This window comes from Polypterus senegalus, chromosome 15 (genome assembly GCF_016835505.1).
Source record: "Polypterus senegalus isolate Bchr_013 chromosome 15, ASM1683550v1, whole genome shotgun sequence".
NCBI lineage: Eukaryota > Metazoa > Chordata > Cladistia > Polypteriformes > Polypteridae > Polypterus > Polypterus senegalus.
The window spans coordinates 55594237-55619009 of NC_053168.1; the positions used below are offsets into that span (position 1 = coordinate 55594237).

Genomic DNA, 24773 nt, shown 5'->3' on the forward strand with positions numbered 1-24773 from the left:
CGGATCTATACAAACAAAAGTGGGCGTGCAGCAACACTGTTTTCCACTTATTTATTCTCTGAAAAATAAATACGATACGAAGAATATACGAATATGTTTCACAAAGACCTTATAATACACTTGCATTTTGTATTTACTATGCACACTTAACCAAAGAAAGCCTTGATCTATGGCCAATGTACTCTGACACTTTCTAATGTTATTTGAGTAAGAGGTATCTTCAAAGTCTACTAATTTTAAGCGGGCTCTGGGTAATTATATTTTCTCATCCATGCTTATCTCATATCTGTATTGGTTCTTAAAGTGTGGTAATTTCTTAATGTCACACGTTCGTATGATTAGTATGTTTCTGAAAGTATGTTCGAAATCTCATATATTTCAGTTGTGAAGAGCAAAATGGGCTATTTAAAATATATTCTAACTTAAGATTGTCCTAAATAATTATTCAATGTGTTTATTACACTTAATTTGTTTCAATACTGGTGGGTGGAAAAACTTTATATATCCACTTTGATTTCTAGAAACATACCAAATTAGGCATGATCTTAAACTATTGGGAATGATCTTTTGTTGCTAACGGTGTATTGGGGATCTGTGATATTTACCTGAAATCAGTTTTCAATGAAAGTGGAGCTGGTTTAAAATAACATTTTGTTCACTTCAAACATAAGTTGTCTGAACATTACTTACACGTTTTCCGTCACAAGAAAGGCACATTGTTTTAAAGTATGTATTTCAAATATTTTCATTTGAAAGGCTGTGCCGAAATGGAAATAGTTCAAATGTAATTACACTTTGTAATAATGTGTCTACGCATTGATTTGCTTTGTAATATTCGTTAGTTGTGCGAAAAACCCCAACTGTTTTTGTCCTAATCATTAAAATAAATCATGCTTTTATGGAAAGACTATTTAAATGCTGCGGTACAACACAAATTCGTATAGTTATTTTTTAGTTTTTTTTTTTTTTTAAATTTGCTGTATTAATTAAACCCTATACTGATTAATGGGAAATATTTCCTTGTGTTCCAGTGTCACACAATCGCGTACAACTGGAGGCGGATCTGCCTGGTGCCTGGAAACCACCCTCTGTTGATAATTCTCACAGAAACTAATTTGCTTTTGGTAGGCAATTATTCGTCAAACATACCTGGTAGTAGGCGGGCAGAAACTTCTCAGAGAAAGAGAGAGAGAGAGAGAAAGAGAGAGAGAGAGAGAGAGATGAAAGGGATGGGTGGAAGGGGGAGGTGCCGATTCATTATTTTCGCATTATCCTGCAATTATGTGGAAATTACGATATCAATGTAATGTGTCAAATGTCTCCAAGGACATTTCTCCACGGGCAGACAAGGGGTTTTGATTATGGTTTGGTTTACCATGACTTACAAACTCAAATTACGCTAAGCATGCTAAGGTATCTATCTATCTATCTATCTATCTATCTATCTATCTATCTATCTATCTATCTATCTATCTATCTCTACGAGTTCTGCCGTCTCTCATTTTATAACACTTTATGGTAAATTGAAATATTGTAAGAGTTTTTAAAAGTCGATATTACAGGTTAAGATGATGCGTAAATAAAACAATGTTTTAGAAAAAGAAAAAAAAGTTCCCCAACAGCATCGCTTATTCCTAATGTGCACTACTGCTTACTGCGCCCATTACAGTTAGAAAAGATGAGCAACCTATAAAAGCGACTTTAACAGTATAATGTGAACGTGGGAATGAAGAAATGTTTCTTTGATTATTAGTAGGTGAAAGCGTTAATTAAAGTAAGAATGAAAATGATAACAATTATCATAACTTTCTTTAAGATCTTTTTGTGGAAGTGGACTTTAACTTAAAACTCGCCGTTAGCAAATAGTGTACTAGTCAGCGGCACTTGTATTTTAATCTTTCCTCTGAGTGTGTGACAGTGGCTTACTTAAACGCAATGAAAATACCATAGCCTATCTTGTGAACATTCATTTATATTGTTTTATATGTAGACTGAAATCAGACATGAAACTAGGAATATATTAACTCACTCTAAAAATAAAGCTTCTAAAATAATATTTACAGGGTTGTGTGGTTCCTCAGAACCATTGCTTGAGAAACAGACATTTCATTCAGTGAAGAGTTATTTGCATCAAATATGTGGAAGAATAATAAATCTTTAATATATAAGCTACCTAGCATGGTACTGACAGATAAAAAAAACCCCCTGAACTTAGCATGCGCAGTTACTATAATTACTATTACTGTTATTATTTCTTTAAAAAGCTAAATACCCTGCTGGGTTCAACTAAAGTTCTATCTATCTATCTATCTATCTATCTATCTATCTATCTATCTATCTATCTATCTATCTATCTATCTATCTATCTATCTATCTATCTATCTATCTATCTATCTTTTATGAACAGGATTTTGTAATTCACAAGCTTTTATGCATTTTTACAACGAAAAAATTGAAGAACCCCTAAAACTGTATTAGGTTCCATTGCTGGACTAGTGCTCTGTCCAGTACTCATTTCTGTTTTGCACCCAGTCCAAACAGGATGGTTTCTGCACTGCAGTCCACTGTGATCCGGGGTTGAATTAATCAGACTTGATGAGTAGTTTCTTATAAGTATAGTTACTGAATTAGTTTCTGACAATATTCAGATTGCTGCTAATATCGTTTGCCATTTTTTTTCCTGTCATCTATCTAGCTATCCTACATGCAAGAAGAACCCTTAAACTAAGGAACTCATTTGTATTTCATACATCTACTATTATGTATTCATGGTCATTTATGGCATGTTATTGATCTAAATAAATAAAAGATCTTTCTGGAACCTTCATGTGGATGGTTCGTTAGAGGACCAAAAAATAGTTCCCTCATGGCATCTCTCTGAAGAACCACTTTGGCATTTTTATTTCTAAGAGTGTAAAATGGAAAGTATAAACAAAGTTTTAAATTGCAAACGAACAGATAATTCTGTTGCCCACAACAAATAATACAAAATCATTGCAGTGGTTAGCATTGTTGTGCCACAAATCCATCCTCCTGGGTTTGAATCCTGCATCTGGTTGTTCTCTTGTGCAGATTTTCTCCCTGTATCTCTGGGGTTTGTTTCCTGCACAAGTCCAAAGACATGTTGGTTGAGTTAACTGGGGACTCAGAACTGGATCCTGAGTGAGTGTAGGTTTTGGGTTCTGCATGAGTGGGCCCTCTGATGAGCCCTTTTCCAAGGCTGTTTTAATTTTCTGCCTTGCACCCAGTAATGATAGGAAAGGTTTTGACCCACTTATGACTCTGACATGGACTAAGCAAGTCTGAGAATATTAATGTGGCTGACAAATTATGATAAGACTGTTAAGGGTATAATATTAGTGTGTTTCTTAAAATGTGAAAATGGACAATTATCTTCCTGGATTTTGAGGAATGTGAACTTCTTGGTCAAAGATGAATTTAATTATATTTTTGACTTCCTAGAATACATCAATTACAATAATGAAAGGATCTAAAGGATTAAGATGAAGTATAAAAGAAATGATAAATAAACAGTTACATAAGGAATACAATTAAATATTACTTACCTGTTTGAAGCTGCCAGCTACTTAGTAAAATGACATACAGTAGCTTCTAGTAAAATGTCATCTAGTCCATTTTTGCACCTACAGAATTCTTGCCTCTTTAAGGTGTAGCCCTCAAAGACTTAAAAAAATATAAGCACAATGCAAATGAATGCTGGATAGATGATAGTATGTCAGATTCACAAAGGCACTAAATGTAAAACTGAACATTTGTAAGCAAGTCTGGTTAGTGACCACATATTCATGATCACATAATGTTCAGATTGGTACTATGTAATATTGGTCGGAGGATAAGAGTAACATTTTTTTTTTGTTTTCCTTTCACTTTTGGTAAGTTTAGTTTGCAGTATATTGATGGAAACTGATTTAAATAGTTATATTACTCTTTGTATGTAAAGAAACCTAACTACACTTATTCTGTTAATATTTTTGTATATGGCACATTAAATTGAAAACAGAATTGCAAGACACTTTACAAACCACTTACAAATTTATTTCATGCAGCAAGACACCATACCAAATGCAACAAATCCATTTCTTTGTTTCCTGAATGTGAAACGGAAAATAGAAGTCAACAGTCAGAAGCTGATAAAACACACAGACATTCACATCCATCTTGAGCCACTGCAATCCACCAAACATCAGTAAACCTAAAACAAATGCAACATATGCTGTATGTTGAACAATAGGTATCTGCCCATCTCTTACTCTCATGAATATCCTTTCTTTTTCAATGAAAGTGTAATGGAAAGAACTGAATACAACAATATATTATGCAATTGTCCTCTTATAATATATCATAGGATCGAAAAGTCAGGTAACTTGGTACTTTGCTACCCACTTTGAACAAACTATAGAGAGGCCAACAAACAGCAACTCAAACAGAACAGCAAGTGCATTTTCCTTTTTTAACACTAAAGCACCAACATTTGTTAATGGCAAGAAATAAAAATGTCAGTAAGATAACTCTGAAATGCGGTAAGTACATTCTTCTCTGCTCAGACATTAGGAGTTGCAAACTGCCTATGCTGAAATTACATTCTCCAGTGAAGAATAATTGGCAAACCCTGTCAAATTTGAAGATATTACAAATGCAATAAAAAGTTAAAGGAATGTTTTATTTTTAGCCAAATTCCACTCAGCAATGTTCTCCTATTTAAAGAGAATACAAAATTAGAGAAACCACCTCATAGGTATAATGTGTAAGTCTTATCAGTGCATGTCTTGAATTTCTAGACTGTATATTTATTAAAGAGAAAAGAGTCAAAGTTCCTTTGACGAGAAGAGGTCATTATAAATGAATGGAAAGTATTTAAAAAAAAAAAAAGTAGAAATAACATTCTGAAATGTTTTCGGTTTTAAAATGAAATGCAAAATCAAAGCTTTAAGTAAAACTTAAAGATTCTCACTACTTAAGTAATCTGTTTTAAAATAAATATTGCAGTAGCTTCTCCTGGCAAAAGCTGATTCTCTAAGGCAGTACAGAGGCTGCAATTATGTGGTTCATAGGGAATTCCTGGTTTTAAGGTTTATTCTTATCTCTCTTCTTTTGTCAGAAATGCAAAACATTGTCAGTTTTACTTTTTATAGGGATGAGGTACAGTAATTGAATCAATATTTTTCTCTGTTTCTTCATTTTCTTGGGTTCCTTTTACAGCCACCAGCCACTTAACATTGAATAAAAACTGGAAATATTTTTTATGTGTATAGCCATGAAAAAGCAGAATGCTTTGCAAACATTTAGAAACAAAACCAGAACATTTAAATTTGCATATCTATCATATCTATTGTGTATCAACGCAATGCTGAATTTCCCATGTATATAGTAACTAAACCCCAAGTACTATTACGGATTATTAAGACTATAAATTGTCACAGCCATCTTTTCTGATGGTTACGAAGTTATACTCAAGTAAAACCATACAGCAACTGCTTTAGGTGTTGGCATTTTAAGAACATAACTTTTATGTTGAGGGTATATGGGGTGGTACCAGCTTATCAGCATGTTATGGCCATCAAAGAGGAACAACAGAATATTTTGTGTTTTATTTATCATGGTACATTACCCTATACAGGCTGGATGAAGGTATACATAAATAATCTGGAAATTCTTTCTCCTTAATTTTATTAACTTTAAAAACAGCACCCCAGATATATTTATGTATGTTCATACTGATCATGGGCACAACTGCCTTCATAACAGGGTGTTACCAAAATTATAAAGAATATGAAATTGAGGGAATCTGGAAGAGCTCAAGTTTTTCACCATTGGCCTCTTAATGCTGATTGAAAAGTGACTTTCTCCGTCTCTGAAAAATGTAAATGTAATTATTTATTTATTTCTTTCACTGGTGTTCAAGCCAATTGTATTGTCAAGATAATTTTTTCAGGTTTTCCATTTCACTCCCTTTTGTAATCCCAGTGATAGTTGATTGTTGCACGGTTTAGTTTTATAATCAAGGGTAAAAATTTAAAATAATTCAACACTCTGCTGATTTTTCATCTTTGATGAGGTTTTATTGCCAATCTCTACTATCTGTCAAAAACATAAAATCTACTAACAGATAGAGCTGCTACACAGACCCTGATTTTAAAGATTCAGGACAATCTTACATTCTACTACTGACACATCTGTGGGTATATAAAATGCCAGGGTGCTCAAGAGAAATGTGCAGAGCCAGAGAGATTCAGCCATCTGCAGATTTGTTAATCTGATAGTTTAAATGGATTGGGTATAGATTTCTAGGAATTGTGTTGTCATTCATTCCATTCTAAACTTTTCATCTACTATTTAGCCACAGAAGGTAGTGCCAGTTGGCAATTCTTTGACGCGTTATTATAATTTTTTAGGCAGTGTTACCAGAAGTGAATTCTTATAGATTTCAGATATGACAGAGGATGCACAAACCAGTGTGTTTCTTCGTGTCGGACCCAGGCCTAGACAAATAGGGAGGGTTATGTCAGAAAGGGCATCTGATGTTAAACTTTGTCAGTTCAATATGACAGAGAAAAACAACAACGTTAAAAATGTCTGTCAACACAAGGAATGTATATAGGGGGTTTTGAAAGGACAGGACTGCTGGGTCAGCTTTTAATCACCTTTCAGAAATGTGCACATAGTTTTCACTTAATTGTAGCTCATAACCCATTTATTAAATGTTAGTTTTTCACAGAAGGCTTAATTTTTTGAGCTCTAAAACAATAATGTAGTTTTTCATAAAGAGACACTGGGATAAAAAATAAATACTAATTGTTTTATTGTCTGGGTATATTAATGATTTTGCTAATTTTAAAAATGTGTTATTTTTTGACATTTTTAAGGATTATCTAATTGTCTGAAAGGCAGAAATTTTGAAGTAAGGTAGTTCTTTCAGGTAAGGAAGTCAGCTGTTTTGAGTGATACACATTAATAATGGTGCTAGAGATTAACATGTTAAGTGTTGATAAGCATATGCAAGTAAGAATTTCACTCTGTACATATGACAGTAATGACCCTATAAACCCATAAATCTATTATCAATTTGTTCTCCACATTTGTCTCCAGAGTTACTGTCCTGAGACTGCAATTTCAGTTTGTTCTCCGTTTCAATGTCCGACAGTCTCAGTGTCAAACCTAAATATTTATAATTTCTCTATCATTGGAATTAAAATATTGTGCAAAGACAATGTTTGGGTTAATGGAACCAGCTTGAAATTGCTCTTTGTGATATAGTGTATTATCCTGGTGTAAATATCCATTTGAATAAGTATAAATACTGAACATAAAGAGATGGACATGGCCAGCAATGATACCTAGGTACACTATGTACATGTATTGTCATTTATTAATGAGACCTAATGTGAGCTAAGAAAACCTTTACCACAGCATTAGTCTACCACCAACAACCAGTACCACTGTCACAAGGCATATTCTGACATTACCTGTTGGATGTTGCCAAGGAAATTAAGATTCCTCAGACTAGGTAATATTTTTCCAATTTTCATTCCTGACATTTTGGTGATTTTGTGCTCATTGTAGCTTTATGTTCATGTTCTGAATTAGCACAAAAGGAATTTTGTGTGTTCTTTTGCTTCAAGGTTTGATCTGTTTTCCATTCAGAGATGCAGTTCTGCACATCACTGTTATAAAGGCTAAAGTGCTGTTATTTTGATATTTGTGATATTTCTGCTAGCTTGAACAAACTTGGCCTTTCTCCTTTTGCTCTTGCATTAACAAGATGATTCTAGACAAGAAAATTACACACCTGTTGCTTTTATTTGTTACAGCATTCTCTATAAACCTAAATACTTCAGTGTATGAGAAGAGTCATTTCATGGAATGCACAAACCCACTTGATCTAATTTAAGGATTATGGGAGGCCACAGAGCACAGTGGGCAAAGCAGAAAACAGCTTTGAATTGGGTGGCAGAAAATTGTTGGAGACACCAACAATCAAACGTTGTCTGCATGCTATATATTGTGGTGAGCGGCTGGGGGTGGTACCCAGCCTGGACGCCCAGAAGGACCAGAGGAGGGATTACGCCTCCTCTGGACCACTAGGGGATGACCGCCCTGATGGCTATGGGGACCACGGGAAAGGAGCAAGGAAGCTCAACCCTATAGGGGCCCGTGGTCACCGCCATGGCGTGCTTGTATGCCTGGAGAGCTGTGGTCATCAGCATTTCCGCCACACCTGGGAGTGCTGGAGGGAAGAAGACCAGGGACACCCGGAGTGCTTCCAGGTGCACAGCCAGCACTTCCACCACACCAGGGACTGCCAGCAGAAGTTTATCAGGAGGCACCTGGAGCAAGTCCAGGTGGATATAAAAGTGGCCACCTTCCTCCATTCAATAGCTTGAGTCGGGTGGAAGAGGATGAAGCCTGAAGGAGAGGAGTGGAGGCGGTCAGAAGGAGAGGCATCGAGGAAAGAGGCCTGGACTGAGGGTGATTGGCGCGAGAGCACAGGGTTGTGTGTGTGCACTGTAAATAATAATGTACAATAAACCTGTGTTGGTGCTTGAACCATCGGTGTCAGTCTGTCTGTGTCTGGGCCACATTCATTTTTTTCCTTAGAATTCTACACACAACACCCCATAATGACAACGTGAAAAATGTTTACTTGACATTTTTGCAAATTTATTAAAAATAAAAAAAATGAGAAAGCACATGTACATAAGTATTCACAGCCTTTGCCATGAAGCTCAAAATCGAGTTCAGTTGCATCCTGTTTCTCCTGATCATCCTTGAGATGTTTCTGCAGCTTAATTGGAGTCCACCTGTGATAAATTCAGTTGATTGGACATGATTTGGAAAGGCACTCACCTGTCTATATAAGGTCCCACAGTTGACAGTGTCAGAGGACAAATCAAGCATAAAGTCAAATGAATTGTCTGTAGATCTCCAAGACAGGATTTTCTTGAGGCACAAATCTGGGGAAGGTTACTGAAAAATTTCTGCTGCTTTGAAGGACCCAATGAGCACAGTACAGTCTGTAAGTCTGTAAGTGGAAGAAGTTCAAAACCACCAGGACTCTTCCTAGAGGTGGCCGGCCATCTAAACTGAGCGATCGGGGGAGAAGGGCCTTAGTCAGGGAGGTGACCAAGAACCCAATGGTCACTCTGTCAGAGCTCCAGAGGACCTCTGTGGAGAGAGAAGAACCTTCCAGAAGGACAACCATCTTTGCAGCAATCCACCAATCAGGCCTGTATGGTAGAGTGGCCAGACGGAAGCCACTCCTTAGTAAAAGGCACATGGCAGCCCACCTGGAGTTTTCCAAAAGGCACCTGAAGGACTCTCAGACCATGAGAAACAAAATTCTCTGGTCTGATGAGACAAAGATGGAACTCTTTGGTGTGAATACCAGGCGTCACGTTTGGAGGAAACCAGGGACCGCTCATCACCAGGCCAATACCATCCCTACAGTGAAGCATGGTGGTGGCAGCATCATGCTGTGGGAATGTTTTTCAGCGGCAGGAACTGGGAGACTAGTCAGGATAAAGGGAAAGATGACTGCAGCAATGTAGAGAGAGATCCTGGATGAAAACCTGCTCCAGAACGCTCTTGACCTCAGACTGGGGCGACGGTTCATCTTTCAGGAGGACAACGACCCTAAGCACACAGCCAAGACATCAAAGGAGTGGCTTCAGGACAACTCTGTGAATGTCCTTGAGTGGCCCAGTCAGAGCCCAGACTTGAATCCGATTGAACATCTCTGGATAGATCTTAAGATGGCTGTGCACCGACGCTTCCCATCCAGCCTGATGTAGCATGAGAGGTGCTGCAAAGAGGAATGGGCGAAACTGGCCAAGGATAGGTGTGCCTTGAGGCTGTAATTGCTGCCAAAGGTGCATCGACAAAGTATTGAGCAAAGGCTGTGAATACTTATGTACATGTGATTTCTCAGTTTTTTTATTTTTAATAAATTTGCAAAAACCTCAAATAAACTTTTTTCACATTGTCATTATGGGCTGTTGTGTCTAGAATTTGGAAGGAAAAAATGAATGTAATCAATTTTGGAATAAGGCTGTAACATAACAAAATGTGGAAAAAGTGATGCACTGTCAATACTTTCCGGATGCACTGTATATACACTGCTCACAAAAATTAAAGGAACACTTTAAAGAAACACATTAGATACATCAGATCTCAATATGAAGTTGGATATCTATACAAATAACGACAGGGCAATGTCTTAGGAACAAAAGGATGCCAAGTCAATTGTGTAGACACCCTAAAATCAGAGTGAAATGAAGATGTGGCAGGCTAGTCCATTTTTTCAAAAACTTAATTTCTGCTACTCAAAATGCTCTTCAGTATCTTGTGTGGCCCCCACGAGCTTGTATGCATGCTTGACAACGTCAGGGCATGCTCCTAATGAGATGACGGATGGTGTCTTGTGGCATTTCCTCCCAGATCTGTATGAGGGCATCCCTGAGCTGTTGTACAGTCTGAGGAGCAACCTGGCGGCGCCTAATGGACCAAAACATAATGTCCCACAGATGTTCTATTGGGTTTAAGTCAGGGGATCGTGAAGGCCATTCAATTGTTTCAATTCCTTCATCCTCCAGGTACTGCCTGCATGAGGCCGGGCATTGTCGTGCATTAGGAGGAAACCAGGACCTACTGCACCAGCATAGGGTCTGACAATGGGTTCAAGGATTTCATCTCGATACCTTATGGCAGTCAGAGCACCATTTTCTACACAGTAGATGTCTGTGCGTCCCTCCATGGATATGCCTCCCCAGACCATCACTGACCCACCACCAAACCTGTCATGTTGAACGACGTTGCAGGCAGCATATCGTTCTCCTTGTCTTCTCCAGATTCTTTCACGTCTATCACAGCTGCTCAGGGTGAACCTGCTCGCGTTGTAAAAGTACAGGGCGCCAGTGGCGGACTTGCCAATTCTGGTGTTCTTGAGCAAATGCCAGTCGAGCTCCACGGTGCTGGGCAGTGAGCACAGGGCCCACTACAGGACGACGGGCCCTCAGGCCATCTTCATGAAGTCTGTTCCTGATTGTTTGGGTAGAGACATTCACACCAGTGGCCCTTTGGAGGTCATTCTGTAGGGCACGAGCAGTGCTCAGCCTGTTCCGCCTTGCACAAAGGAGCAGGTATCGGTCCTGCTGATGGGTTGAAGACCTTATATGGCCCAGTCCAGCTCTCCGAGAATAACAGCCAGTCTCCTGAAATCTCCTCCAAGTTCTGGAGATTGTGCTGGGAGACACATTAAACCTTCTTGCTGCAGCACGTGTGGATATGCCATCCTGGAGAAGTTGGACAACCTGTGCAACTTCTCTAGGGTTAAGGAATCGCCTCATACTGCCAGTAGAGATAATTACTCAAGCCAAAACTAGCACGAGTGGAAAACCAGCCAAAAAAGATCAAGAGGAGAAACTTGAAATGACCTCCACATGTAAAACCAGTCCTGTTTTGAGGGTTTTCTAATTGTTGCCACTTTAGTGCACCTGTCGTTAAGTCCATGAACACCAATACAGCTGAAAGTGATTAACAATGACCTCAGCTGCTTAACCAACCAGAAAATTATCAGACAGGTTAAATTGATTTCATGCCAGGCCCAATAAAAAAAGTGTTCCTTTAATTTTTGTGAGCTGTATATATATATATATATATATATATATATATATATATATATATATACTGCTCAAAAGAATTAAAGGAACACTTTTTAATCAGAGTATAGCATAAAGTCAATGAAACTTATGGGATATTAATCTGGTCAGTTAAGTAGCAGAGGGGTTGTTAATCAGTTTCAGCTGCTGTGGTGTTAATGAAATTAACAACAGATGCACTAGAGGGGCAACAATGAGATGACCCCCAAAACAGGAATGGTTTAACAGGTGGAGGCCACTGACATTTTTCCCTCCTCATCTTTTCTGACTGTTTCTTCACTAGTTTTGCATTTGGCTACAGTCAGTGTCACTACTGGTAGCATGAGGCGATACCTGGACCCTACAGAGGTTGCACAGGTAGTCCAACTTCTCCAGGATGGCACATCAATATGTGTCATTGCCAGAAGGTTTGCTGTGTCTCCTGCACAGTCTCAAGGGCATGGAGGAGATTCTAGGAGACAAGCAGTTACTCTAGGAGAGCTGGAGAGGGCCATAGAAGGTCCATAACCCATCAGCAGGACCAGTATCTGCTCCTTTGGGCAAGGAGGAACAGGATGAGCACTGCCAGAGCCCTACAAAATGACCTCCAGCAGGCCACTGGTGTGAATGTCTCTGACCAAACAACCAGAAAGACTTCATGAGGGTGACCCAAGGGCCCCATGTCCTCTAATGGGCCCTGAGCTCACTGCCCAGCAGCATGCAGCTCGATTAGCATTCACCATAGAATACCAGAATTGGCAGATACACCACTGGTGCCCTGTGCTTTTTACAGATGAGAGCAGGTTCACCCTGAGCACGTGACAGAAGTGAAAGGGTCTGGAGAAGCCATGGAGAACATTATGCTGCCTGTAACATCATTCAGCATGAGCAGTTTGGTGGTGGGTTAATGATTGTCGGGAGAGGCATATCCATGGAGGGTCACACAGACTGCTACAGGCTTGACAAAGGCACCTTAGCTGCCATTAGGTATCAGGATGAAATCCTTGGACCCATTGTCAGACCCTATGCTGGTACAGTGGCTCCTGGTGCACGACAATTCCTGGCCTCATGTGGTGAGAGTATGCAGGCAGTTCCTGGAAGATGAAGGAATTGATACCATTGACTGGCCACCACACTTTCCTGACCTAAATCCAATAGAACACCTCTGGGACATTATGTTTTGGTCCATCCAATGCCACCAGGTTGCACCTCAGACTGTCCAGGATCTCAGTGATGCACTGGTCCAGATCTGGGAGGAGATCCCCCACAACACCATCTGTCATCTCATTAGAAGCATGCACCGATGTTGTCAAGGCATGTATACAAGAACACAGGGGCCATACAAAGTGCTGCGTACAATTTTGAGTTGCTGCAATTAAATTTTGGCAAAATGGACTAGCCTGCCACATAATTTTTTCACTCTGATTTTTGGGGCGTCTTTGAATTCAGGGCTCTGTAGGTTGATCATTTTCATTTCCATCAAACAATGTGGCATCCTTTCGTTCCTAACACATTACCCAGCCTATATCAGTATAGATATCCAGGAGGATTTCTTTTTCCCATTGAGATCTGATGTGTTTTCAAAGTGTTCCTTTAATTTTTTGAGCAGTTTATATATATGAAATATATTATATTATATATATAGTGGACTGCATGATTGGCAGTTTGGAGGAACAAGAGCAAGCTGTTTGCATTGATGAGCAGATTTACTTCATAAACTGGTCACTGAATGTATGATTCATGTATGAATAAACCTTAACTAAAAAGATATAGAGAATGAAAATCGTGTTTGAATACCTGGAACTTAGTCATATCCATTTACATAAGACTTAACTTACCATGTTTATGATTTTCATGCATATGATATCAGGGTGAAGCCAAGACTTGGGAGGTAAAAAGTAGGGTTTTGCTATTTTCTGATGACATTGCACTTTTGGTTTCATCAGACTTTGATTTTTGCTGTACACTGGATTGTTTTTGCAGCTCAGTGTGAAGTGGTCAGATGAAAATTAGAACCTCAATTAGAGGTCATAGTTTTGTCTTGGAAAGACTTGGCTTGCTCTTTGCTGCTTAGAGGAAGTAGTTACTTCAAGATGAGTAGCTGAAATACTGAACCCTCGGGTGTTTTTCACAACTGAAAATGAGATACTGGGTGTCTTCGGTAAACAAAAAAAGTATGCATAATTTCCCAGTTTATTGTCTGTAACAGGGTAGCAAGCTCAGCAATAAGTACACTGTGACACAAAACTGATGCATCTCCAGATCCACAGGTAGAGGTCAAGGTGGTAGTTAGAATGCCCTGAGTGCAAAACAGTCTGGAAAAAGTAGATCTTGCACTTGTCAAGAGAGTGCCAAGAAAACAAGCAGGAAGAGCTATAAACTGTTGTTTGGATTGGGGGACCTGGTAATTCTCACGAGAATGGGAGAGAAACCAAAGTGAATGTATTTGATATTTGTGTATGTTTTAATTACAAAAGGTTACTAAAAAATCCATAACTGTACATTATTAGCACTTGCTGGAAGAGTGACTAGCTTAGTCACTAGATAAGTGGGTGGTGGAGATTGAGTATGGAACCTCAAAGTTTATAGTCCAGTGCCAGCCATGACAGTTCAATGCTAGCTAGGCAATACTGGCTACAAATTAATGCTAATACATTAATAATAAATAATGATAAATGAATTGAAAAGATGCACATTTTATGTGACAAAAGTAAAATTAAAGTAGTTACATATGGTACATTTCGTGCCCAATAATGTGTTATATGATTAAAGAAAGAAAGCATTTGTCCTACTGTATAATAGTTCAAACAAGATTAGAGGCAAGTATATCTAAAGGAGATTGGTAAACACAAAAGAGTATTTATTTATTATTACCATTATGGTACTACTACTGACTCCTACCTTCAAATGCTAAATATGTAGTAGATGGAGAAGGAATTTTCTTTGGTTGGTGAAGTGGTGTACACTCAAGAACTGCTACATGTCACAGAGCCCCCTTCTACAGTCCCAATCCTAAAACTAGTCAACAAACCTATTTATATTTAATGATTGAAGAAAAACTATCTTTCATGTTTCTGAGGCATGCTTGTAATAACAAAAGTAAACGGGTGATAATATGTTTTTTCACAGATTCTTGTTAGTATTTTCCTGAGGTAAGGATACATTCCTTGTACACTTCTCTACTTGCAACAAGCATCATGGATGGAGTTTTGACATTTCGTCTCCATTCACTACATTTTCAAAGCTTCAAAAGATTTGTCTCTGCAGTCTTGTTTTTTCAATGGTTATGTTCTGCCATGGCTTATTAAAACAGAGGGATGTATGCTCAAATTATATGATTTTTTTCCCCTAAATAACCCTTGCTTTTCGCCTATTACATTCTGTTTTGTTATTTAGCATAGTCTGCAAAGGAAGATGAATTCCAAGTGGCAGCATTGTGGTGAAGAGCACACAGTTTTTCTTTGTGCTTTGCACACATAACAATAAGCTAAACTGAACTGATTACACTACATTGCATGTCTATACTTGGTTCACAGTGCTAATCAACATGCACCATTACACATTTCTGTGGGGTGTCATCTGCATGCATAAAACAAAAAATACAGAGAAAGTGAAAAAGACATCAATGAAAAGACATGAAGATCCATAAACCAAATATCAAGTTTTCCAGAACATTTTGAATCACTCTTATTGAGGATAAGGTAAGAGCTGAGGACAATGATTTTAAGAGAGTAAACTCACTGACACTCACTGATACAAATCAGTCAATAAATACATGGGGAGAATGTGCAAACTCCATACAGACCTTAACACTGTGAGGATATGGAGAAATATTTCAGACTAAATAAAACAAACAAACAAATAAATACATAAAAGTATTGTGAAATGTGACAATAAATAAAGAAAAAGAGCATGAAATATGAGCATAAAAAATACATGTGTCACAGAATATGGTTTTTGTTCCTAATTTATTTATTTTATTTTTTTTCTATATTTCTCCATACACAACATGAAATACGGCGTGAAGTTAACTGTCACTTTCACTCCTCAAAGCTGCATGTGAGGGTGGTCTCTGCTGTATTTTAATTGGTGAATAGTCGATACACACACACACAACCTTCAATCATCGAATACCACATGTATAGGGTGGTCCAGATCTAATTATGCAATTTTCATTACGCTATAACTTATTAAGTTTATTACATAGAAAATCACCTCAAAAATTCCATCGAGAAGTGTGCAAACTGACGACATGAAGAATCGTCTTTATGCCAAACTGGTATCATCCCCGCATAAATCAAACTCATCCAGACGATCTGGGTCTGCATAATTAGATCTGGACCACCCTGTATAGCTTCAGATGCTACAGATGCAGTCCAATAATGATGAATTGGTAGTTTATAGAATTAAAGATAACCTTTTGCATAGTACTATATTTTCTTGCTCTCATACTCAACGTGCACAGTCCCAACTTTGAGCATGCGCATGAACATCAGGGTTCCTAAGTCAAATGAGTCTGGTTTATCTGCAGAGTGACCACTCTGGAGCTTTAAGTAGGTGGAGTTAACTTATTTGGCAGTACTTGGCATTATTTGAATCAGATAACCCTCCCACAACCCTAATTTTAACCATAGTGTAACTGGGTGGCTCTCTGGAGGTCTGCATCTAGTCAACTCCACCTACTTGGTCTATCCATTGGAGTCAACTCCATCTACTTGAAGCTCCAAAATTGAGGCTAAATAATTAGAGATTTATACTTAAGTCAAAAAAGCACGTAGTCCATTCTATGAATGATTCACAAATCAAAAAACAGTACTTGCTGGAACCTACCATCTTAGCTTTGATAAGTGAAAGTGACAGTTTTAATTCCAAGCTGTATTTCATGTTGCATTTGAAGGAATAATACAGACAAAATAAAGTAAAACAAAACAAAATAAAATAAATGAATAAATAAATAAGGAACAAAAAACATTTCATGACACATCTGTTTATTTACACTTTTTCTTTAAAGCTGAGAAGCAGCATGACAGTGTCACTACCTAAGAGACAGTTACATTACATGACCGGCCCACTGTAAGACATGTCTACTCACCAGTCATCATTAATCATAAATCAGATAGCCCTCCCTCAACCCTAATATTAACCAGAGTGTAAGGATGTTTTATGAAAGTTAAGCACGTGGTATGTCTTGAGAAAGATGTAAATGACTGGATATATTACATATCATTACTGATGTATAGTGCAAAATATGGTAATCATTATGCACAATTTAATAAGCTCCTCAATAGAATGGAGCTCTAAAAGTCTGCTATACTGTTTTGGAAAAGTTGCCCTGAAGGAAGATGAACAATGAAGTGGAGTGCTTAGCCAGTCTCCTTTCAAAATGGCTGACTGTCACAACAATGGTTTGCTTTTAACTTTTTCCTTTCTTAAAATGATACAGATCTATTGTATGAAAAATGTTTGCAATCTCAAGACACAGATCAATATTCGATAATTCTTTTGGCTTGAGAAATTGACATATTCAGAAAGTTTTAGATGCTTTTGTTTTCATGTTGGGACCACTGTAACCTTCATGTAAACATCTTATGATAAAACATAAGAGAAGGCTATTTATTTTTTAAATTAATGAAAATCCTTCACTTTAGAATACTATTCCATATGGAAAATGAATATATACCTTGACTGTGAGGAAATAAGATAGAATTGAAAAATACTGAACATATATTTAACTCATTTACGGATGGTAGCTGGAAAGAAAACCAGTGTACCTTGAACAAAAAATGTACACAGAATAGGCATATCCACAGAAAAAGTGACTGAGTTGGGATTTAAGCAGTCTCCTCTAGTTGAGAGGCAAAAGAGCCAGCCACTGTGCCAACCTGGTGCCCTTCCAGATATTTTATTAAAAAAGTCAGAATAACTATGCAGTGAGATAGAGTTTTAACAAAACAATTACTATGTTGGTTATTAGTTTTCTGCACTTAAGAAATTACATTGGTAATTATTTTCCATCATTAAGAAATACTGTACAATATAATTAGTTACTTCCTTATTCCTTTTTCACAATATATGTTAAAAAAATGCAACTTTTAAATTTTACAATTTCAATAAATAGAGTGTAATAATGAACTGCTGTTACAAATTAATTACAGAACTTTCTGTCCACCTTTTTTCCATATCCCCTCTTGCTCATTCTGCGCATGCAGCACAGTCTGACACTGATAGGGTGTTGAACAGCAATGTTGATCATCTATAGAAATGACCTTATGAATGGATTTTTTAATTATATTGTGGATGTGTACCGTCAATTTAGCCTCACCTTAGAAACATAGTCTATATCATTTTACTCCATGGTGAAATTTGTACTGGAATCATGAAATATGTCTCCCAATAGCAAGCTGGAGTTGCACTTAAACACTAACAATTATTAAAGAAAAATCCTGTACTTTTACAACAGGTGAAACTTACCAGTCATGTTCATATAAATAGCATTCTTTTGCAAAATGTCTCTTCCATATACAATTAACAGTTCATATATTTTCCTTTTCTTCTTGTTATTTTTGGTTATCATAATTTCTTTTACTTTTTATTATTTATTGCTTGCCTTTATTTTCATTCTTTTGCAACATGTGAATGAGTCCTGAGGGAAGATACCATTGTAAAACGTTTTCTGAGATTTTTAGGTAAGGAAGGCAGATGTTTTTTTAAGGTAATTAAACTCTGGGAGACATGGTGGCGCACTGGCAGTGCTGCTACCTCGTAGTAAACCTTCCCCGCTTGGAGTTTGCATCTTCACCCCATTTCTTCATGGGTTTCCCACAGTCCAATGATATGCAGGTTAGGTGGAATGGCGACGCTAAATTATGCGTGTGTGGGGTTGTTTTCTCTCAGGATTAAGAGGTTTTATAAAATGGTATGGTATGGTCATCATACTCACTAATCACGGCACTGAAGAATTGCATCATATTGCATGTTTATTAGCACATGCAAGTGACAATTCCAGTGTACTCTGTACATGTGAGAATAATGACTTTGTAAACATGTAATAAATAGTGGATATCTGTATATTTGGCATATCCATATGCAGAATAAAATACACAAAACAACAATTTACGTCTGAGTGTAAAATTTCCTTTCCATAACTAGAGAACTAGAAACTATAATTAAAAGATACGAATGAAATAACAGGAATATTGTACAAACGGGATTTGCATACAAAATCATACGAAGAGCTTCCGTAATTAGTCGCTTATTTCTATATGAAATGCTCCCTCTAGTGGTCAATCTAGAAATGAAACCTTGTATAATGAAAATGCATTAAACGTTCAGCGTGTGAATTGAATCCTATGAGATAAACTAAATAAGCAATTGACTAATTAATTAATTATAGTGCATATAAAAATGATATTAATAAGTCAGTTTTATTGCATAGTACATTGTGAACAAAAACGTATTTAATGTTGCAAAAAGCGTTACTTTTTCAAAAAAGAAGACAGTATAATAATAATAATAATAATAATAATAATAATAATTGTTGTCCATAAAACTACATTGACGACGACTCCGTTCAGAATTTGCAGTTTAAAAAGTCTAAAAGAAAACTGTTGAAATTATTGTTCAAATTAAAACATTTAAGACAGTGTACATTTAACATTAATTTTTGCATTGATATATAGTCTCTAGGAACATAAATGGTCAAATGGCAAGGACATTTTCAAATAAACTAAACATATCAATCTCCAATCAGTATAATATCGAACAGTCTATATTCAGTGGACTTTTTTAGACTGAGCATCTTACACAAATCATCACAATTTTTACAGTTAAGGTGGAACTAATACTTTAATTTAAAATTTATTTTAATATAAAAATCGTACGCATCAGTACACTGCTTTCAGACTGGGTTGTAAAGTCTAAGCACACTATAAGATTTAAATGAATGCAAGACTGCTTAGGAGCAAAAAGCCAAGAATGCGACTTTCCTTCCAGAATAAGATGTTGTCGTTTTCTGTTATAACTGTAACTTCCAATTTATAAACCTAGTAGTGGCTTACACTATTCTTTAAAAAACTGACGTTTAGTGCTTTAGAGCGTAAGACAAATCTGTGCGATGTCTGCTGTTCCTCGAGAATCGCTGCTTAGTAAGAATGGTTTACCGATCAGTCGGATTTCAACTGCATTCGTTTATATTAAATCGTTTTATGTGTTTGCTTTGGATGCCGTCTGTCTTTCCCCGCCAGGTTATGTTTATGTTACATTTTGGCCTCGCACTCTCGGCGCTACTCCATGCATCCTGCTGAGTGTGCTGATCTCCTTAAACACTGCAACCAGAAATCTGACTGAGGGTGGGTTTCTTAAAGGTGTTACTTTCTTTTTCGAAACACCGTGTGACGTGCAGGCAACTACGCCTAATGGCATTTTAGTCCCGACCTGTGAAAATAAACTACCCCAAAAACACATTTAATTATCTGAATGACATCTGTAAAATGCAAGTCATATACTGTCTAGAATAGGATAGATTCCGGAAATATGTCAATAAAAATTGTACCGCAAGGCAAATTTGCAAAGAAATAAAGAAAGAAAAAAAGAAAGAAAGCTGTTGGTAGTCACTTGTTTGACAACTTCCAATTACCGCATATAAATAGGCTCACACGCATCTCCTTGCCAATGTAAAGTAAAAGCAGTCTTTGATTTTCCTAATATAATATGTGTGTAAATGGGCCACTGAGTGCATGTGTGGCAATAATTCATTATAACAAATAAATAGCCAACCGTGTAAAGTGACGAGGCTAGTTATTACTTCTCTTCTCCTCGTTTCAGGAAATGTGGGGTGACGTCCAGATTCCACGGCAACAACGCGTCTTTTTTTTTTCTTATATGTATGACAAACATTGTCAGCAAAGTCTGAATGAATGTTTGGAGAGTCTTTATAATGAGAGGGCTGGCAGCTGCTAAACTATCACTACTAATTTGAGTATCGTGTTATTTGTGTAACGCTCTGCGCTGAGCATTCCCTTGAACGACTGAAAAATGCAAAGCCCCGTTGAAGGCAGTTTCTGACACGCGTATCTGATTACATAATCAAATGGAGGCAGGATTTCCTGCCAAACGGGGTTTGATCGAAAGGTCTGCAAGAGCTCTCTGGAATCAGACTACGTGGGCAGGCTTTAGAAAAGTAGAACATCGAATACTATTCATTTATTGCTAATCAAGTGATTATCTACGTATTATTGAGCGTGCATTATATGAAAATAACCAGAATTGAAAACCTTAACCTTACTCTTATTTTTACTTTTTTTTTTCTTAATGACCTGCAATGTCTGGAAATAACAAATATGTGTTTATATAAATAATTTAAAAACAAAACAAACAGATAAATAAACAAATAAATAAATAAAATGAGTAGAATCAATTTTATTAAGTAGTTACTGTGTAATCAAAAATATTGATTGCATCTAAATATTAACAGTGTCATCTCTTGGTTACTTAATAATAGTAATAATAATAAACAGAGTTAGTGTACTTCAACTCTAATTAAAATGCTAAACGGCCTGCCTGCAAGGCAGTTTGACATAATGCATTTGCTACTGAGAATTTACCCGAAATAACACCTCATGCATATTGCGGTTTAACCTTGTCTTACTCAAACAGCAAGTACTGACTAAAACAACAACAGCAAAAATAATAAGAATAATAATAACAATAATAATAATACCACACAACATAATTATCCCAGGTGGATTTCGCCTGCTGTCTTATTTGTTGTATTAAAGTTTGCCATTGTTCTTGTTATTATAGTGCTCGCTGCAGAATTGCACTATGAAGGTATTTCGAAAGAACCGAATCTGGTATAACGGAAACTCCTTGATAGCTCTCTGCCTTCCCACGCCCATTTTGATTACGTCGGCGTCTTTCTTAGCCAATCTCCTTACTCCCCAAATAGTTTGCGCCATCTAGACTATAAGAGCTCCTAAGTTTCCAACAAGTCATTAAAAAGCTCCGTAGCTAAGGAGCCAGCTTTTGGATATTTACATCGACCCTGCAGACCTGAAACGTAGGCATTATACGTTTTATTGTTGTTTTTGTTATCATTTAAGGCACATATCCCGCCTATCGATAAAAAATTGAAACTGATGTTCGAAGATATGATGCAAGAGGAATCCAGCTCCCCGGTGTCTCCTGTGGACAGTTTGAGCAACAGTGAAGAAGAACTGGACAGGCAGCAAAAACGATGTGGGAGGAAAAGGAGATCGAGCAGGAAAAATGGGGAGGATTCAGATAGCCCTACCCCTGGGAAAAGAGGAAAGAAGTCAAGCAGCAGCAGCCCGCAGTCTTTCGAAGAACTCCAGACCCAGAGAGTAATGGCTAATGTTCGGGAGCGACAGAGAACTCAGTCTCTCAACGAAGCCTTCGCGTCGCTTCGCAAAATCATCCCCACCCTGCCATCAGACAAACTGAGCAAAATTCAGACCCTCAAGCTGGCAGCTAGGTACATCGATTTTCTTTGCCAAGTACTACAGAGCGATGAGCTGGACTCCAAAATGGCAAGCTGTAGTTATGTGGCCCACGAAAGACTAAGTTATGCTTTTTCAGTATGGAGGATGGAGGGAGCCTGGTCCATGTCTGCATCTCACTAGCGACCGTCACTCAAGGGAGAAATGGTACGCATGTATATGTTTTCAAATTCAAATGCTAGATTTTCCTAAAGAGGTCATTCCGCTAAAATGCTGAAGGTTTAGTGCAGTTTATTATTTGTGTTTTTGTGCTTCACTTGCCTTTTTCCATTTATTGTTGAACTTTTCCCTTATTATACGTTCGTTTTCAATTTAAGCGTGCATATTCTATTTGAAATGTCGAAGAGAGAAAGTAAAAATAAAAACATTCTGTATTTTGTTGTGTTTTGTCTCCACTAGCGTGTTATGTGATGCAAGAGGCTCAGATAATTAAAATGTCTTAATTATTAATAAAATTATGTTAGTCGATAGCTAATCTTTTTTCTCTTTCACTCTTTGCAGGAAACAACTAGTTTTCATCTACCAGGAAAGTGGGAGACTTGAGTCAGAAGCTGGATATTTACAAAACTGGGACATGAATTTCTTGGGAAATATTATATATATATATATATATATATATATATATATATATATATATATATATATAAACCAGAAAGGCCAAGGCAAGGGGAGCACTTACAAAAACAAAACAAAAACAAAAACAGGCCATGGACACACTGAACATTTAACTGTGCGGCTACCAAACCAAAAAATACATTCAGATTTATATTAAAAAAATTGTATTTGACGATGAATGTCGGAAACTTTCTTTTTATATGTTGCATGCCTTCTGATCATCCATTCCTGTCTTATATGGAGAGGGTAAAATACTCAGTTGAGCCTTTCAGCACTGAAGGCTTTTGAAGAATTTTTTTCCATAGAATATTTTTGAACCTGGTTGATTCCTTTACAAGGTTAAATTGTCTTTAAGAAAATGCATTTTATTTATTTATTGATGACCTATGTTAAAATGCAACTAGATCAGGTGTCTAAACGCATTATTATTTTTATGATTGTTGTGTAAATAACTTTGTATATTTTTCTGCAATAAAATGAATATAATTCAAAACTTTACTCAGATCTGTTCTATATGAGACAAAGTATGAATTTAAAAGTACATAACTATTAAGAGTAAGATAAATGTATTTCTAGTTATTGACACGGATTTTAAAAAGACCCATCAAATTTACGTTTTGACAGGATCTCCCAGCTGAGGTGGTGCTTAGCTTCTCTGTCTGCAATAAATGACACTCCAGAGTTAACGCCTAAAATATACGATTGATGATTAAATGTAAACTCCTTTGTAAATGTTAAACTAATGCCTATATGCATTTTAAAAACTATTTTATCTGTCAGTTTAAACGTAATTGCATGTGCTTCATAAACAATAAAGCTGACACGATCATTTTTCAAAGGCACACTATATGTATTTGCGACTTAAAGCGTATAAATTAGAATTTATTCTATTTTATGGATAGTGTGATATTTTAGTCTTCGTATAGCTTGCACAACCGTTTTCGTTTGATGGTAACTTCGAGTCAATGTGATTATTTTATTAACCTTCAGAAGTTAAGAAAATAATATGTCAACAACACTAAAAATCTAATGGCATGATTTTATTTTCCTCCTACAGTGTTTGCCGTGTAGGGCTGCATTTTCATTGAGTTTACATGTAGTAAACTCTTTATTATCATAAAGTTAGATGCGTTGAATGATTTTGCTGCATGCATTTTGAATGAGACAAGAGAATGAAGTTCTGACATTGCTCTGAGTAAAGGGAATTTCATCCACGTGGCTTCGGTTTATATTTCGATTCTTATTCCTTTGTGTTTCTGATATTTCTTATGCATTAAATGGTTCAAAAACCAAAATGACATTTAGTTAAGACGACACATTTACTTTGGTTAGTTTTAAATTCTAGTTATCCCTCTCTTGCAAAGTTGCACATTTATATAGCGAAATAAGTACGTTTAAGCATAGTGTGTATATCAGATGTCACTATCGCAGCAAAAGAATACGCTCCCTAAAGAATAATAAATCAGGTGTGACGTTATTTTATTACTGACTGTGGTTCGTGTAGGCTTTCGGTTCCAGGCGGCAGGTCAATGTTTACTTCTGACGAATTATCAAAACATTGGTAAAAGTGTTGTAAACGCTTCAAAGCACTTAATGCATAGGATGTCTTTCCAAAAGAAAAAGAAGAAAAAAAAACTTTCAGTTCTATCTAAATTTTGCATCGTTCTTCTTCTTCTTTGTATTATTATTACTATTATTGATGACTAATTGATTGACGTATTTTATATTGCAAATGTATTAGTTGTCTAATCATGGAAATAGGTGTCTTACAGCCTAAGCAGATATATATCTAGCATTTAAAAAAGGCATAATTCATTACACAATGCACATTATTGTGCTGACCTCCTAAAATTATTCGTGGGTCCTGAAATAAGTTTGCTGAGCTTTTCACAGCACTTACCTGCTGGTCGCAAAACTTGAACATGGTCAAAAAATATGTTTCTCGTCCAGTCTTTCCTTTGAAAATAAGAAGGCTATGCGGATTGTG

At 36.9% G+C, this 24773-nt stretch overlaps 1 protein-coding gene across 1 annotated transcript; it reads left to right on the forward strand.

Moving 5' to 3' along the window:
• The first annotated feature begins 21607 nt into the window (after positions 1-21607).
• twist1a (twist family bHLH transcription factor 1a) lies at positions 21608-23273 on the forward strand. The gene is made up of 2 exons (XM_039737436.1): positions 21608-22318; positions 22673-23273. The coding sequence occupies exon 1, from the start codon at positions 21791-21793 to the stop codon at positions 22292-22294; it is 504 nt and encodes a 167-aa protein (XP_039593370.1). The 5' UTR covers positions 21608-21790; the 3' UTR covers positions 22295-22318; positions 22673-23273.
• The last annotated feature ends 1500 nt before the right edge of the window (positions 23274-24773 follow it).